General features: G+C 27.5%; 4 protein-coding genes across 6 annotated transcripts; 1 reads left to right on the top strand and 3 right to left on the bottom strand.

Moving 5' to 3' along the window:
* Positions 1-619: 619 nt before the first annotated feature.
* Positions 620-1,881, bottom strand: LOC138944574 (ejaculatory bulb-specific protein 3-like). The gene is made up of 3 exons (XM_070315395.1): positions 1,821-1,881; positions 1,093-1,315; positions 620-871 (listed from the first exon to the last, which is right to left on the bottom strand). Exons 2-3 carry the CDS (start codon positions 1,280-1,282, stop codon positions 681-683), a joined length of 381 nt encoding a protein of 126 aa, XP_070171496.1. The 5' UTR covers positions 1,283-1,315; positions 1,821-1,881; the 3' UTR covers positions 620-680.
* A 273-nt stretch (positions 1,882-2,154) lies between these two features.
* On the bottom strand, positions 2,155-4,830 carry LOC138944573 (nudC domain-containing protein 1). The gene is made up of 4 exons (XM_070315394.1): positions 4,545-4,830; positions 3,458-4,442; positions 2,833-3,200; positions 2,155-2,750 (listed from the first exon to the last, which is right to left on the bottom strand). The coding sequence occupies exons 1-4, from the start codon at positions 4,657-4,659 to the stop codon at positions 2,551-2,553; spliced, it is 1,668 nt and encodes a 555-aa protein (XP_070171495.1). The 5' UTR covers positions 4,660-4,830; the 3' UTR covers positions 2,155-2,550.
* A 630-nt stretch (positions 4,831-5,460) lies between these two features.
* Pdss2 (Decaprenyl diphosphate synthase subunit 2) lies at positions 5,461-8,235 on the bottom strand. Of its 3 annotated transcripts, none has more exons than XM_070315396.1 (7): positions 8,124-8,235; positions 7,049-7,429; positions 6,859-6,984; positions 6,498-6,705; positions 6,071-6,337; positions 5,812-5,967; positions 5,461-5,697 (listed from the first exon to the last, which is right to left on the bottom strand). In XM_070315396.1, exons 2-7 carry the CDS (start codon positions 7,375-7,377, stop codon positions 5,542-5,544), a joined length of 1,242 nt encoding a protein of 413 aa, XP_070171497.1. In that variant the 5' UTR covers positions 7,378-7,429; positions 8,124-8,235; the 3' UTR covers positions 5,461-5,541. The 3 variants fall into 3 exon arrangements, with proteins under 3 accessions (XP_070171497.1, XP_070171499.1, XP_070171498.1); XM_070315398.1 differs by lacking the exon at positions 8,124-8,235 and adding an exon at positions 7,704-7,721; XM_070315397.1 differs by lacking the exon at positions 8,124-8,235 and adding an exon at positions 7,623-7,700.
* Positions 8,236-8,639: 404 nt separating this feature from the next.
* Positions 8,640-14,483, top strand: Abcb7 (ATP binding cassette subfamily B member 7). The gene is made up of 11 exons (XM_070315399.1): positions 8,640-8,972; positions 11,283-11,534; positions 11,595-11,802; positions 11,902-12,068; positions 12,174-12,452; positions 12,537-12,711; positions 12,828-12,985; positions 13,111-13,274; positions 13,398-13,527; positions 13,652-13,927; positions 14,009-14,483. The coding sequence occupies exons 1-11, from the start codon at positions 8,805-8,807 to the stop codon at positions 14,258-14,260; spliced, it is 2,229 nt and encodes a 742-aa protein (XP_070171500.1). The 5' UTR covers positions 8,640-8,804; the 3' UTR covers positions 14,261-14,483.
* Positions 14,484-15,441: the final 958 nt, after the last annotated feature.

Consider the following 15,441-nt stretch of genomic DNA (forward strand, 5'->3'; position numbering starts at 1 on the left):
ATCGTCATAGACTAGGACCGTCATTTTAATCTTCATTTTAACCTTCACTTTTATGTAATTTTAAAGGTGAATTTGACGTAACCAGTGACTAAAAAACGACGTTATAATGACATCTTGCTACCTGGGTTGTTAAATCACATAAATTTTTTTATGCTTTTAAACTTTTAACACTACAATACTTGTCATTTATATTATTTTAATATTGTTTTTTTCATTTCAGAAAAATTTGCGGAAGCATTTATTACGAGATGTAGCAAATGTACGGAGAAGCAAATATACTTTTTTGATACGATTATCGAATGGTTTATGAAAAATGAACCTGATACTTTCCATCGCATAGTAGAAATAGCAATCAAGGAAAAAAAAAATGCATAATTAATAAGTTACAATTGTATCGCGATTATGGTATGATCTAACTTAATTAAATCTCTTGCAGTATATTTTTTAATAAGTTTCGTAAAATTTTATGAGAAATGTAATTGGCGAGTTGTAACTTTATTAGACGAAGATATTTAAGGCAGAGGAACAGCGTTACATAGGTATATTATTTATTATATGCGTGCGTTTAATGTACACATATGTAAATACATGATATTGATTTATCGATATCATGAGAAAACATAATTATTTATTATAACATACATATATTGAAAAAAAAAATTAATAAAGTATAATAAAGATTATTCTTCTACTTGTGCTAGAAATTGTTCGAAATCTGCAATATACTCTTTGTTAGGATCATATTTTTGAAGGAACGCCGCCCAGAGCTCTGGTCTATGCTCTTTCAAATGATTGCTTATTTTTCTTGCTGCTTGTCTCTGCTTTAAATTGCATTTTTCGCAAATTGTGGCTATCGCGTGTGGAAGCTCACCTATATGCGAGAACATTGAGATTTATTTAAGTTTATCTCAATATGTTTATACATAAATAAATTTATTTCGTAAATATACGTTGCGTTATATTTCAGTATAAATGAGTTATTATTTTTTTTTTCTCACTTAAATCCGATATTTTCCTTTTTGCTTAAGAAAATTACAGCTTTTATAGAATTATTGTGATAAAGTATCGAAATAAAAAATAAAATGCACTTACGTTTAAGGCTGCGTGCATCGGCGGTGCAGAAACCTTTTTCGAGAATACAATCCATATATTGATTTAGAAGACGATCACTCTTAAGAATTGCATCTATGTCCACATTGTCATATATATCTAGATAATTTTCCGTTCCTGAAACGAGCCCAGAGAACACGAAAATGGACAGCAATATAAACGTGAGTCTCATCTCTTTTTGATCTTTTCGTCGCGGCAATCTGTTCTATGTAAATTATAACAGAAAAAGAAGATTAATCTCTTATATTTATTTAATTCTTTCATAAATCCTTTTCTTAATTATTAAGAGATTAATATATGAGAATACAAATTGATTTGTTTTTAATAAAAAGCAAATAAAAATAGAATAAAATGAGATATCGTCATTTCGATCAATTTTAAAATAACAATGGAACACAATCAAAGGTTTTCTCACTGTTACATAAACATTCTATAACAATTAATTTAAAAAATTACAATAAATAGGAAGAATTTTTAATATTTTATTCAGATACACGAGATTTAAAATAGAAAAAAAGAATATAATACGACGCATCACATATTTCCTTACCTAAGATTTCTCTAAATTTATGTAACTTGGTTAAAAATCAATATTCTCACACAAAGGCACAATTTCCACAAGAGCAAGATACGTTAAAATCAGTGCTTATGAACGTGTTCGGGAAAAAGGGAGGCCTTATCAAGTTTTTACTGCGATAAATGCTTCTTACCGTTATCCTATCTGATTCAATTCAATGAGTAGTGTATGAAACGTGAACTTTTATGTATACATTTTGCAACAGGTATATAATATATTTACATTGAATTATGCGCAATCCGCAAAAAACGCGCGATCAATTTATTCGTCATGTCACGTACAAAATCTTTTGAAATAAAACGTGATGATATGCTGTGAGATAGTATAATCTCAAATACATATGTAAAGAGAAGATCGTGAAATTTAAAATAATTATTCGATAAATTTGTAACATTTTTATATATTTATATATCTCAAATGGAAGACACATAAAAATTATATCATAGAATAAAAAAGAATCTGTGCGTTTATTTTACATTTTTTTTTTCTTTTATTAGCAGGATTAAATATCAAATTATTAAATGTAAATATAAATAACTTCTTAAATTAGAATTAATATACTATATACATGTAACGACAAGAAATAACAAATTATTAAATTTAATTTTTCTATTTCAGCTACTCCATAATTAAGTCATGGAAAATTGAGCAGAATATAAAATGCTATTTCTAATAGATATTCGCAAATAAAAAAAACGAGATAGCAAACCTGACTGACATACATTGAATACACTATGTTGTTGCTACCTACCTACAGATTAGTCATATATATAGTATACTTAATACTATATGTGTTATTTTAAAATACAATATTTAAAAAATATTTGGAATTATTTATTTTAATAATAAATGCAGCTTAATTATCATAAAGGGATTTGTAAACGATACAATTTATCTTTCAAAAGTACAAACAAATATTTCTTTGTAGCAACAGCACCCATAATGGGGGAAGTTTCACAATTTAGATCTATAATTCTTTGCTTGGCTGTCTTTGCCCCATCATTAGGTTTCTCGTACAAAAATACATGTCTCACATGTTCTACTATAGCTATATACGAACCATCTATGGAATAAAAATGTGTACATTAATATTTTCAATGTAATTGCAGATAAATATATTTAAACACTTTATTTTAATATCTTACCAATCGGAGACACACAAAATTTTTTATTGGTTTTACTAGCTTCAACATAGCCAAATCTGGGAAAACTATAGGTATGTTTTATATCCAATTCAGCATCATCATCTACATCATCTATTATCCAAACACAAGCATCATGATCATGCCTCAGGCATACTGCTTGCCCATATTTCCTTTTGCATGTGAACAGCACATGATTATTACTTCCCAATCTAGCTAGATGCGTAATTGTCTGCATAGGAAGATTAATTCTTTGTAAAAAATTATCCTTTCCTTCTAGATCACACTCTTCTAATTGCTCAGCATTAAACCCTACACAAGGTTGATCTCCTCCAGTACTGCTATTCTGATCTGTACATAAGTGTGCTAACCTATGAATGATGATATTACATATATAATATATGATTACATTACATTTGTATATATTGTATACTATATGTTGCAATTGTATATATCATATTATATATTGTAACATATATGTGTTTTCATTATTTAAAAAAGTTGAAATAAAAGAGAATCATATATGATTATAAAAGTATTATACAAAATATTAAATATATAATATCATATATATATATATCTTAAATATAAATATATAACGCTACAATATACAAATTATGAAAAATACTTTGTATGAATTTCTGCAGCAAGAGCTTCATTAGGCAAACATTCACCTCCTGTGTCACCTTTGATTAATTCACTCCACATTAATCCATTTTCATATTTATTTAGATCAATTTGCAATGTGTCTTCTTTAAATCTCCAAGTTGCCATATTCTCCTCTAATCTATGTTGGCACTCTCCTTGTATTAATATTCCATTTTCCATTACAACAGATAATTCTAATGGCTTGACTTGTATTTTAGGCTGTTTATTAGTACATTGTTTAGGTATTTTAATCCAAACAGTAAGTGAATCTTCATCTTGCGACCAGTAATACTTTGGAGTCTTTATTTGCAAATCAATATTTGATTGTTTTATTTTATTTTCAGATTCTTGTGCATCTCCTTTTTCGAAATCAATATTATTTTGACAAATAGAGTGCAAATAATTACCATTTTTTTCCATATAGACATAATCTACAGTGCCTTGTACTTTCAGTAACTGTTTATCTATATAATAAATATTCTTTATCTCATTTTCTATGTATTGCAAGGCATACAATAACAATGTGAGCTGTGTATATTTCTTTTCATCATTTTGTGCAACAATAGTGCACATAGTTACAATAATCTTCAAATCTTTTTCTATATATTGCACATTCATAATAACTCCAGGTTCTATAGGGCCCAGCGAAAAAACTTTCATATTCTGTCCTGTATTTCCTACTAATATCTCTAGTTTTTCACCACCATTAGAAATTGCTGTTATATTATTCAAAGTAAATCCAATTGAAGGATTATATATTAGTTTTGACAAATCTGTGTCTGCAATATATAATTTATACATTTCTTCCAAGGAATTATCCTTATCTAAACGCCAAACGGTCCAATCTTTATCAATAAACCAACACGATATATCATATACATTCTTAAATAAATGATTATGAAATGCAAATAATCTTGCTTCCAACCAAGATTCTTGATTTTGGTTTGGTTCTATTCTGTATACATCTGAAAAATATTATTTTTTTGATTAAAGAAAATTCTTCTATTTTTTTATAAAAAAAACTGTATCTCTAGATATAGATTATAAAGTATAAATTAAAATCTTACGATTTTTCAACTTGATTTCAGAAATTATAGGAGCAGCATCGGTAGAAAATTGATATTTTTCGAAAGATGAATTCATCAAACTTCTATTAGGACGTAATTCGATTATTTCTGTCATGGTTCTTGTTTTATAGACAATATATTAAGCTATAATATATATACTATTAAAAAAGACAAACAGGCAAACTTTTCATAGGATAACCTAAGCTTTATACTCCTTATAGTGCGCGCGATTATAGTGCCAGCTGGTATCAGTTCCTTATATTATAATGGAATATTCGGTATTTTTTAATGGAGATATTGTTATCTATTCATCATACAATTTAGATATAAAAAAATATTAATTAATTAATATTAATATAGCAAATTTATATAAATATATATATTATATGTATATATTTGATATTATATATATATACATATAAGAAATATAAGAGGAATATAGAAGGAAACGTGATATGTGTTTATGTGATGTTAGAAAAGTTTCGAATCATTTTATTGATCTATTAATAAAATGATGAAAAAAGCAACAAATTTTTTGCTCCAATTGACCAATCAAATGCTTTGAAATTTTTGTAGCGTCAAATAGAGTGTACCCGTAATTGAAAGATTTCTTATTTTAATTTACACATTTCACACACAAACATTTATAAAAAAAATAATTTAATTAAATATCAATATTTTTACAATATTGTGATCAGTACAAAAATGTATAACATATATATCTAAAAAATACTTGTAAAAGATATCAAAACAATCTTGATAAAAAGATAACATTTTCTTATTAAGATATTTAATTTGCATATAAAAATATATCTATAATATTCTATGTTTATATATTGATATAACTATTTCAATAAATATATGTAATAAAATTTAATAAACTTGTTTCATAAAAAGTTCTCTTTATAAACTCTAGCTTAAATTTCTTCTTTATATAATTTTGTTTAGAATATATAAAACAAACAATAAATTATGTTAATATTAATATTATTTTTAATTAAAAATCACCTATTGCAACAATAATATTAGATAAAGCCTTTCTTGCATCACTTTCTTTAAATACATTTAAGACTTCCATAGCTTTTTGCGAATGTTCCTTTATAAGTTCTTTGGTTAATCCAATACCTGGACCATCTGCAACAATCTCAAGTACCTATATACATAAGATATTATTTACATCTCTCTCTTCCAATATTGGTTCATTAAATATAATTCTAGAAAATACAAATTAGTTTAATTATACACATAAACTGTATTATTATTTTACCTTTAAATAGTCAACATTTTCAATTGATTCTATTCCCTTGTAAAGCTCAGTTAAAATTGACGGATCATGTTCAACGTGAAACATAATTGGAGCTGCGCATAAATTATGCAAGATTTCTTTGTCTTTATTAATGCATAAACCTAAGTCCAAGGAAGCCTATAAAAATGTTATTGCATTACATCCTTAAATTATCATTAAAACTTACAAAATTATTAATGAAATGCGAACATTTAATGCATACTTTCTCAGATAATATTACCTGCCAAGCTAAAGCTAGATGCTCGCCAAACTTGTAACCTTCCATTTGTATTTCTTTGCTATGTCCAGCTAACTGCAATGTGGCTTGACAGCTTTTTCCGAGCAATGATCCAGCGCCATAAACATTTAAAAGTGTCCATTCTTTAAGTGCATAATCCGTACGATTTTCGAGTGGTATTGATGGTATGGGAAAATTCTGGTTGTCTCTACATGCTACAAATTCTGCTTGACATAAATCTTTTACTGCAGATGATATTAAAAACACAAGCTAAAAAAAACAATCTTTTTTTAGTTGTACGTATATCTTAAATTATAAAAAGATAAAAGATTAAACTTTCTACTCTCTCTCTGTTTTCTTTTTCTTATAATTAATTTTTTCAACAAAAAAATCTACATAAGCAAGAAAAATGATAAATATATATACTTACATCCTGATTTCTGAGAGATGCCAATTCAGCACAACTATTACTAAGTAAGTAATCACCACATAATAATGCTATTTTATTGCCAAAGATCATATTGTTCAATTCCGAGGATTCCACAGATAAAGTACCATCTGTATTTATATTTACCAGTCCTCTATGTATCAAATTGCTAATGCGTATCATCTCGGTAACTTCTGCTAATGCCCTTTGGCTGAAATATGTTTACATATTTTAGATTTATTAATCAATTTTTTTCATAAAAAATTATGGTAATGTATTTTATATATGTTCATAATCAGCAGCGTTAAAATTATTATACTTGTGTAATACTTATAAAATACTATGTAATACTAAATTATTATACCTATGTAATACACCTGCAGCTTTATCTTCTTCTACTGGTTTTGCATTCAAATGGCCGGCAGCTTTAGAGATTAGCAACACAATAAGACCAAACGCTTGTGTGTTACGTCCATTATAGATAATACTTCTGAAAAAGTTGGAAAAATATAGATATTTTTATTCTTAGAGAAGCATTATATCATGATACTCACTTAGCTGTTTTCAACAAGGGATGATTAGATCCAACCAACTTCCTTAAATGCAATGCAACATTTGCAATTTCATCGCTCAATAGCCATCTTAAACTTAAGAAAGATGTTGGATATCCAACAATTTTTTCTGCCTCCGACATAGTTTTATTCCAGTCTGTTTTCTGATTTACTGCCACTTTGTTTTCAGCTTGATTAACATTATTAAAATAAAATTTATTTTCCGTTGAAGTATAAATTGTTCTCTGGATTTGAAAAATTCTTGACTTCCACAGAAATGTAGTCACAGGAATGCTTCTCCAAATTTTGAATATAGTTGTGTGTATAGACATTGTTTCTTAATTTTATTTAGGAAAAACTACCTAGTTTCCTATAGTAAATAATCTGTAAAAATATATTATTTAGTCAATAAATTTTTTCCAAAATTATAATTCAGTATTTTAACAGAAGTATAATATTATTTCAACAGAGTAGTTTGATAAAATTTTTGTTAAAAGTAAATGAAAAAATAGAACTTGATCAAGATCACAGTACAAAGTAGAATGTAAATAGTATAGCTGAGAAACTACATGCTTACAGATTAATATAACAAGTGTGTCATCAAAACTTTCTCTTCTGAGCTAACTTTCAAAAAATTTCTCATGCAATTGAATCTTACATTATCATAGTATTTGTAAGATTATTTTTTGTGTTCAAAATGTACATTTAAATTTTTAAATGTACATTTGTTTCTTGTTTCTTCTACCGCAAAAAGCTTTAGCATTAACATTCAATTTATGAAATGTCCTTAAATTTTTTATATAATTATCGAATATGAAATTAGTTTGCTTTATTATGGATCCCTTAAATTGCACGTTTTCTATTATCACAGGGAGATCTAAAAAAATGAAAGTTAAATAGTACAGATATTCGTTAAGAAAAAAATTGAGGTATGCAATATACTTATGATGCAAAAACAGGTCAAGTACTTTTTATTCACATCGTATATATGTACGTATAAAAGTTAAGACACAGCGGAATATAATCGTCATGTATAAATAAAATTAACAGATTTTTAATCTTATTCGTTAAGACTCACCAATTATTCTTGACGGATGCAATTTAAATTAAATAATAGAAATAGGTACACGCTATGTGTACACGTATGTAGTTTAACATTCGTTCAAATCGAGTACGAAAAGATACTTTCTATGGCCGAAATTCGCTGCTAGTACTGGAGATCTATAGTTCACATCGCGTATATTATAGATTTCCAGTACTGGCAGTGAATTTCGGAACTAACTAAACAAATCGACCAATCAAGCATTCTAATAATAAACGTAATAAGAATGTTTGTGATTGGTTGATTTGCTTGCGGTTATGCCTAAAATTTCTTACGTCCATGGAGAAAATGAAGAATCTAAAGCGGGGAACACACACTTTTGCATAAGCGCATAATCATAAGCATAAGGAAACTGATTGGTCAATTTCGTTATGCATAAGGAAATGGACCAATCAATTTCTTTATGCTTGTGATTATACGCTTATGCAAAAGTGTGTGCTCCCAGCTTTAAATGTAAAAAGTGCAAAGTGCAAACGTCATGCACAAATCACATATGTATTGATATGTACCGCGATTTTTATGACTGATTATGGTTACGTTTATCGCAGCTGATCACAGTTATATGATCGCTGCGATATTAATTTCGGTAATAACATTTATTTTTTAATATTTATTTAATATTCTCGATGTGTTAAGAGAAGAAATCGTAGAAGAAAGATGATAAGCGTATTGTGTGGTCATTTACTACGCAAGGCACCGTGCGACAAAAAGCTGCGGAACATGATGAGAAAAATATATTGCACCAGTATTGCGACACGATCAATATTATCTAATAAATTCTACGTTGCTGGATATAATTCAACATTTTCGCCTCTTAGTGTTAGGGTAATAATTATGTACTTATTAATATTACATTTTATTATCGCTCAGTCATTAATCATGTAATTATGTAAACGCACATACAATATATATAAGGAATTTATACATTTTTGTCTCAATTATCTTTGGTTGCGATATTTTTTAATATTTACTTTGACAGTTATAAAATTAACAATTTTTAATAAATGTAGAGACACATGTGTTGTGTGATTATTTTGTACAGTTACAATTAGTTCTGAGATCTTGTGTATTATGTGCAAATTATCACAATGTAAAAAAGTAATATGATATGACAAGTCATTTTATTATGATTAATTTAAAGATTTATTATATATGTAAATTCTTTAACATACAATAAAAGATTATTATTACAGCTTCTATAGATAAAATATCTATATATCTGCAATGGGGCGAACATTGAGAAAACGTCGCCAGAAGAAGAAGCTCAACTTTATAAAATTGAATGAGAATATTGAAGAACCGTTAATATTTTTAAAATCCTGGCTTCTAAATGAAAACTGCTTATCGATTCACCATTTGGTACCAGATTATTTTCCTTTCACAGGCAGAGGCTTAAAAACATTAAAACATATAGAGAGTAATGAAATATTGATTCAATTACCATTTCGAATGTTAATAACGACAGATGTGTTATTGCAGAGTAATATTAGATTTTTATTTCTAAATAATATTACTGATAGTTTTAATCCCCAATGTATGCTTGCAACATTTCTTATATATGAAGTACATTTGGGGATAAAATCAAATTGGTACCTTTACCTGAAAACTCTGCCACAATCTTTTACAAATCCCGATTTTTGTTCTAATAAAGAGAAAAAAATGCTGCCAAGTTTTATTTTAGATTCTTTACATCAAGTGCATAAATTGGAAAGTAATTTTTCTTTACTAATGAAAGCTGTGAAACATATGGATATTATCAATAAAAGCCATTGTTCTCATTGCAATTTACCTCTAGAAGAGATAATAACATTTACAAGATATAAATGGGCATACTATGTTGTTAATACAAGAGCGGTATATATAGATACTAAATTATTGCGCGAGAAAAATATATTTAACATAAAACAACCTAATAATCTGGCTTTAGCGCCATTTCTAGATTTATTTAATCATGATATCAATACTACTGTCAAAGTATCTATTATTATAGATGATTATCAAAATCAGTTTTATCAAATTATTACTTTGAAATCGTTTGATAAAGAATCACAAGTTTTTATCAATTATGGAGCACATAACAATCTTAAATTGTACATCGATTACGGATTTTTCATTCCATACAATCCACTAGACGAAATCCATTTTGATATCTTGGAAATACAAAGATGTTTTGATGTTCCAAAATACAAATTAGATTTTATTACATTCAACAATTTCCATAAGAATATGTCGGTTACACGCGATGGTTTTAATTATAATGCGACTATAACACTATTTATACTGGGCACAAAATTAGAGAAGGATTGTTGGAAAATGAAGATATACAATGAAACATTTGATTCACACGAGTTGTTTTTCATTAATAAGCTAGGAATAAGTATTTTAAATTTGAAAAAAACGGAATATATATGTGCTTTAAGTAATATGAGGAATTTAAAATCTAAAAGTCACAGTTTTTCCATTGCAATAGATCTTGTAGATGAATATATTAATATCTTAAATACGACATTTAATTATATAAAAGAAACAGAAAAAACTGTACATCCAGGAAATCATAATTTACAGCAATCTTAAGATTATCTATGTAATATTGTTTAGTTTATACACAATATAAAATATAGAATATATATTTAAAAAATTCTTTTTTTATACATATGTCTAATTTTATTACATACATTTAAGATATTTTATATTTTTACAAAATATTATGTGATGATAGAGGAAAAGAGTAATAAATAGTAATCAAAAGTATTTAGTTTTTAATTTTCCTTTTACTATTAATTGCCGACACAATTATATATTTATGTATTTAGAATTACTTTAAAAATGTAAATCTTTCTCGAAATAAATTTTTTAACATATATATATATATACATATATTTTATATGATTTATAATTTAAATTATAGTTTACCATATATGATATATCTTATTGTGCAAAATAAAAATGGCATGATTTTCATATAGTCTTTTACATTTCATTTTTTTTTAAATCTTAATCAAAGTTAATTAAAATTAATTAAATGAATCATATCTATTTATGTACTATATATATACATATATATATTTTTATACATATATTTTTTGTAGGATACATTGATAGAGATAAAAATTAAACCTTGGTTTTTCGTTATAGTGTTGCAGTGGCAATGTAATCGATCGTGCTCAAAAGAAAAAGAATGTGCCGCAATCTAAATCTGTCGTGCCACCAGTGAAATTTACATCAGTTGTTACTGGATTAACTGGAGCAAAGCCTGGGCAGCAAAAAAGAAACTGTTTTCATCCCGGCGTTTCTGGTTTGGATAGAGATGCGTTCGATTTACAAAATAAACAATCAATCACCAGTGTGGATATGTTGAAGGCCATGCTCAGATACATTTGGCCAGAAGTAAGTAGTAATTTACGATTTGTGGAATATGTACAATATATTTATATCATGTCTTTGTAGGATGATCCAGAAATACGGCAAAGAGTTAAAATAGCAGTGGGTTTACTTGTTGGAGCTAAGGTCCTGAATGTTTTTGTACCATTTATTTTCAAGTATGCTGTGGACATTTTAAATACTCATAATGCAGTGTTTAATGATAGTGCTGTAATGGATTTAACAACCGCACCTGCGACAGTCGCGACTGTAGCAACATCACTACTCGTAGGATGTAAAAGATGTTTCATATTTTTTGAATATTTTAACATTTCAATATATAAAAGATTTTTTTAAACAGTTATACATAATTCCAGATTAACATTCTTTGCAGATGGAATAGCACGCGCTGGAGCTGCAGGTTTCAGTGAACTCAGAAATGCGGTTTTCGCAAAGGTTGCGCAACACTCTATTCGTAAAATAGGGAAAAATGTTTTTATACATCTACACAATCTTGATATGTCTTTTCATTTGAGCAGGCAGACTGGCGCTTTATCGAAGGTAATATTTGACTTAGCACATATATCATTTTCTAGTCACGAACATTCGAAATTTAAAAAATTGTTATATATTAAGGTTTGAAAAACATTTATATCTTTTTCACAGACAATCGATCGCGGCAGCCGCGGTATTAATTTCATTTTAAACGCTATGGTATTTAACATAATACCAACAATATTTGAATTAACATTAGTAAGTGCAATACTGGGTATAAAATGCGGACCAGAATATTCAGCCGTAGCGCTGGGTTGTGTGAGCGTTTACGCTGCATTCACGCTGGCTGTTACGCAATGGCGTACCAAGTTCAGGATTCATATGAATCAAGCGGAAAACGAAGCGGGCAATAAGGCGGTAGATTCACTCATCAATTACGAAACAGTAAAAGTCAGTAATGAAGCGTAAGTTCCGTTTAATTTGTTTTAAAGAGATCGAAAAAAAAAATGTTGAAACATACTTTTTTTGCCTTAGTATTTTAATAACGAGAAGTTTGAAGCAGAAAGATACGATCAATCTTTAAAGAAATATGAAGCGGCATCTCTCAAGACTAGTACAAGCTTAGCGATGTTAAATTTCGGACAAAACGCTATTTTCAGTGGTGCGTTAAGTCTCATCATGGTATTGGCAGCACAAAATATAGTAAATGGTAAACATATTATTTATAGCTACTACTAGAATAAAAGACAGTAGATTAATCAGAAAATATTAGAATTCTCTATTCTCATAGAAAAACTAATGCATTTGTATTTTTTTAATGTTTAGGTACTATGACTGTTGGTGATTTGGTGATGGTGAACGCCTTGTTGTTTCAACTCTCAGTTCCTTTAGGCTTTTTAGGTTCTGTTTATCGAGAAGTGAGACAAGCTTTTATCGATATGCAAACTATGTTTACTCTCATGACAACAGATACTGCAATTAAAGTAAGATTATTATTTAAATGCATAGTATTATAATACCTCATTCATCTTCAAATTTATGAAATATTCTGTATATAATCTATGTCTCACAAATAATTTTACATCATTTTCATTTTATTTATTAACAGTCAAAAGAAAATGCACTAAGATTTTATGTGACGCCAGATTCATCGGAAATTCAATTTAAAAATGTAAATTTCCAATATGTTGAAGGAAAATCTATTTTTGAAAATGTCTCGTTTACTATACCAAGTGGCAAGAAGGTTGCTATTGTAGGAGGATCTGGTTGTGGGTAAGATATTAGCTATATAAATTGTTTAATGTAAATTGTAGATAATTAGAAAGTTTAATAAGTATTTGATAGATATCGATTATCGATAACATGATTATTCCATGCGATTTTTTATCTTTTTAGTAAGACAACAATTGTAAGATTGCTGTATAGATTTTTTGAACCACAGAGTGGCGATATTTATATTAATGGTCACAACATTCGAGATGTTAATTTAGAGGATCTCAGGGATTGCATTTCGATTGTGCCACAAGTAAGATCAATATATCGTCTTTTTTCTCTTTTGATGGTTTAAGCTGATTATATTTTATTTTTATTTTATATACAAATACTCTCTCTCTAGTAATACTCTGTTTATAATTTGTTACAAATTTTAGGACACAGTACTTTTTCATGAAAGTATATTTTATAATTTACACTATGGTAATCTAAAAAAATCGCACGACGATGTTCTCGAAGCTGCAAAAATGGCAAATCTACATGACTCTATATTAAAATGGCCGCAAGGATATGATACACCCGTGGGAGAACGCGGTTTGAAACTAAGTGGAGGAGAAAAGCAAAGAGTTGCAATCGCTAGAGCAATTTTGAAAGATAGCCCTATACTAATCTTTGATGAAGCTACCTCTTCATTGGATTCTATTACAGAACATGTAAATTTAAAAATATATTTTTTTACGTTACTATAAAAATCGATTATATATTTCTCTAAATAAATATTCTATTTATAATAGAACATACTCGACGCCTTGCGCAAAGCGACAGAAAAACGGACCTCAATCGTAATTGCGCATCGTTTATTGACAGTCATGGATGCCGATGATATACTCGTTTTAGATCAGGGTAATCTAGTCGAAAGAGGCACTCATGAATCTTTGTTATCTATACCAAATTCTCTGTATAGCAAATTGTGGGAAACTCAACATTTAGGTATGAAGAAATCGCAAGAACAAGAAGAAAAAAATAAAGCTGAACAATGTAATTAAAGATAATGTAATGTAGGTAAAAAAGTACTTGTGTTATATAATATATATAAGTGAGAAGTCTTAGTTTTAAGAAATAACAGCTCTTGGAATATTTCATAATTAAAATTTAGCAAGTATAAGATATAAGTATAAGTATAAAGTCATTTTACAAATCAGAAAATATTACACACAAACACAATGCTGTACATACCAATATAATTGTAAAGACAGATGACAATATTATTTATTATAAAGTCAATGTATACATTATAAATAATGTTAAATAGCAATAAACAAAACTGTTACGCGTGTAATATAATCAGTTTGTTACAAATAACCATTTTTTTTAATACACTTTGTTACATATCCTTTGATGAATATTTTAATTGATTAAACAATATTTTGTTAAAAATATTTTAATAGATTAAAAATGTAAGATAAAGTATTTTTTGAATAATTTCTATTTAGAACATTGAACACTAATTAGATATATATAAAATAATTATTTTAATTGAGGAATATTATTTGTCCAAAAAATTATTAAAAAACTATATATATAAGTTATTCATTTAGAATGAAGGAGAATATAATTAAGAGATATCTAATATATAAAATTTTATACATACATTAGATTCAATTAAGATTATAATAGTTGTTAAGTAAAAATATCTTAAATATATTCTAAATATCAAAGAAATTAATCATTATATCATTGTCACACTAGTCACTAATGCTTACACAGATGTTGCCTTGACAACCATTCAAAACAATTATGGACGTCGACAACATAGCCCATAAAGAATATCTGACAGTTCTGTGACAACTAACAACTTGATAAAGTTGTAAAAATAACATGCAATTACAATGTGAGTCGTAATGTGCTGTGTATAAATATAAAATGCAAACTGAAACATCTATCTTACCGGTTGTACAGCTTAATGTGCATAGAACAGTCAATAGGTAAATAAAACTTTGAGAATCTACTGTCTATGATATACTTATAAATTGCATTCCTTATTATAGATACTCAAAACTATTCAGATAACACAAAAAAAATGTATATTCCTAGTTAAAATTTATTCAAAACGCTTTTCATAGATATATCGTTAATTTATATATCTAAGTTTATATATATATTATAGGGAATAGATAATATATATATATGTATATATATATATATATATATATATATATATATATAT

This window comes from Polyergus mexicanus, unplaced genomic scaffold (genome assembly GCF_030449975.1).
Source record: "Polyergus mexicanus isolate NDT 795.1 unplaced genomic scaffold, iyPolMexi1.0 SCAF_279, whole genome shotgun sequence".
Lineage (NCBI taxonomy): Eukaryota > Metazoa > Arthropoda > Insecta > Hymenoptera > Formicidae > Polyergus > Polyergus mexicanus.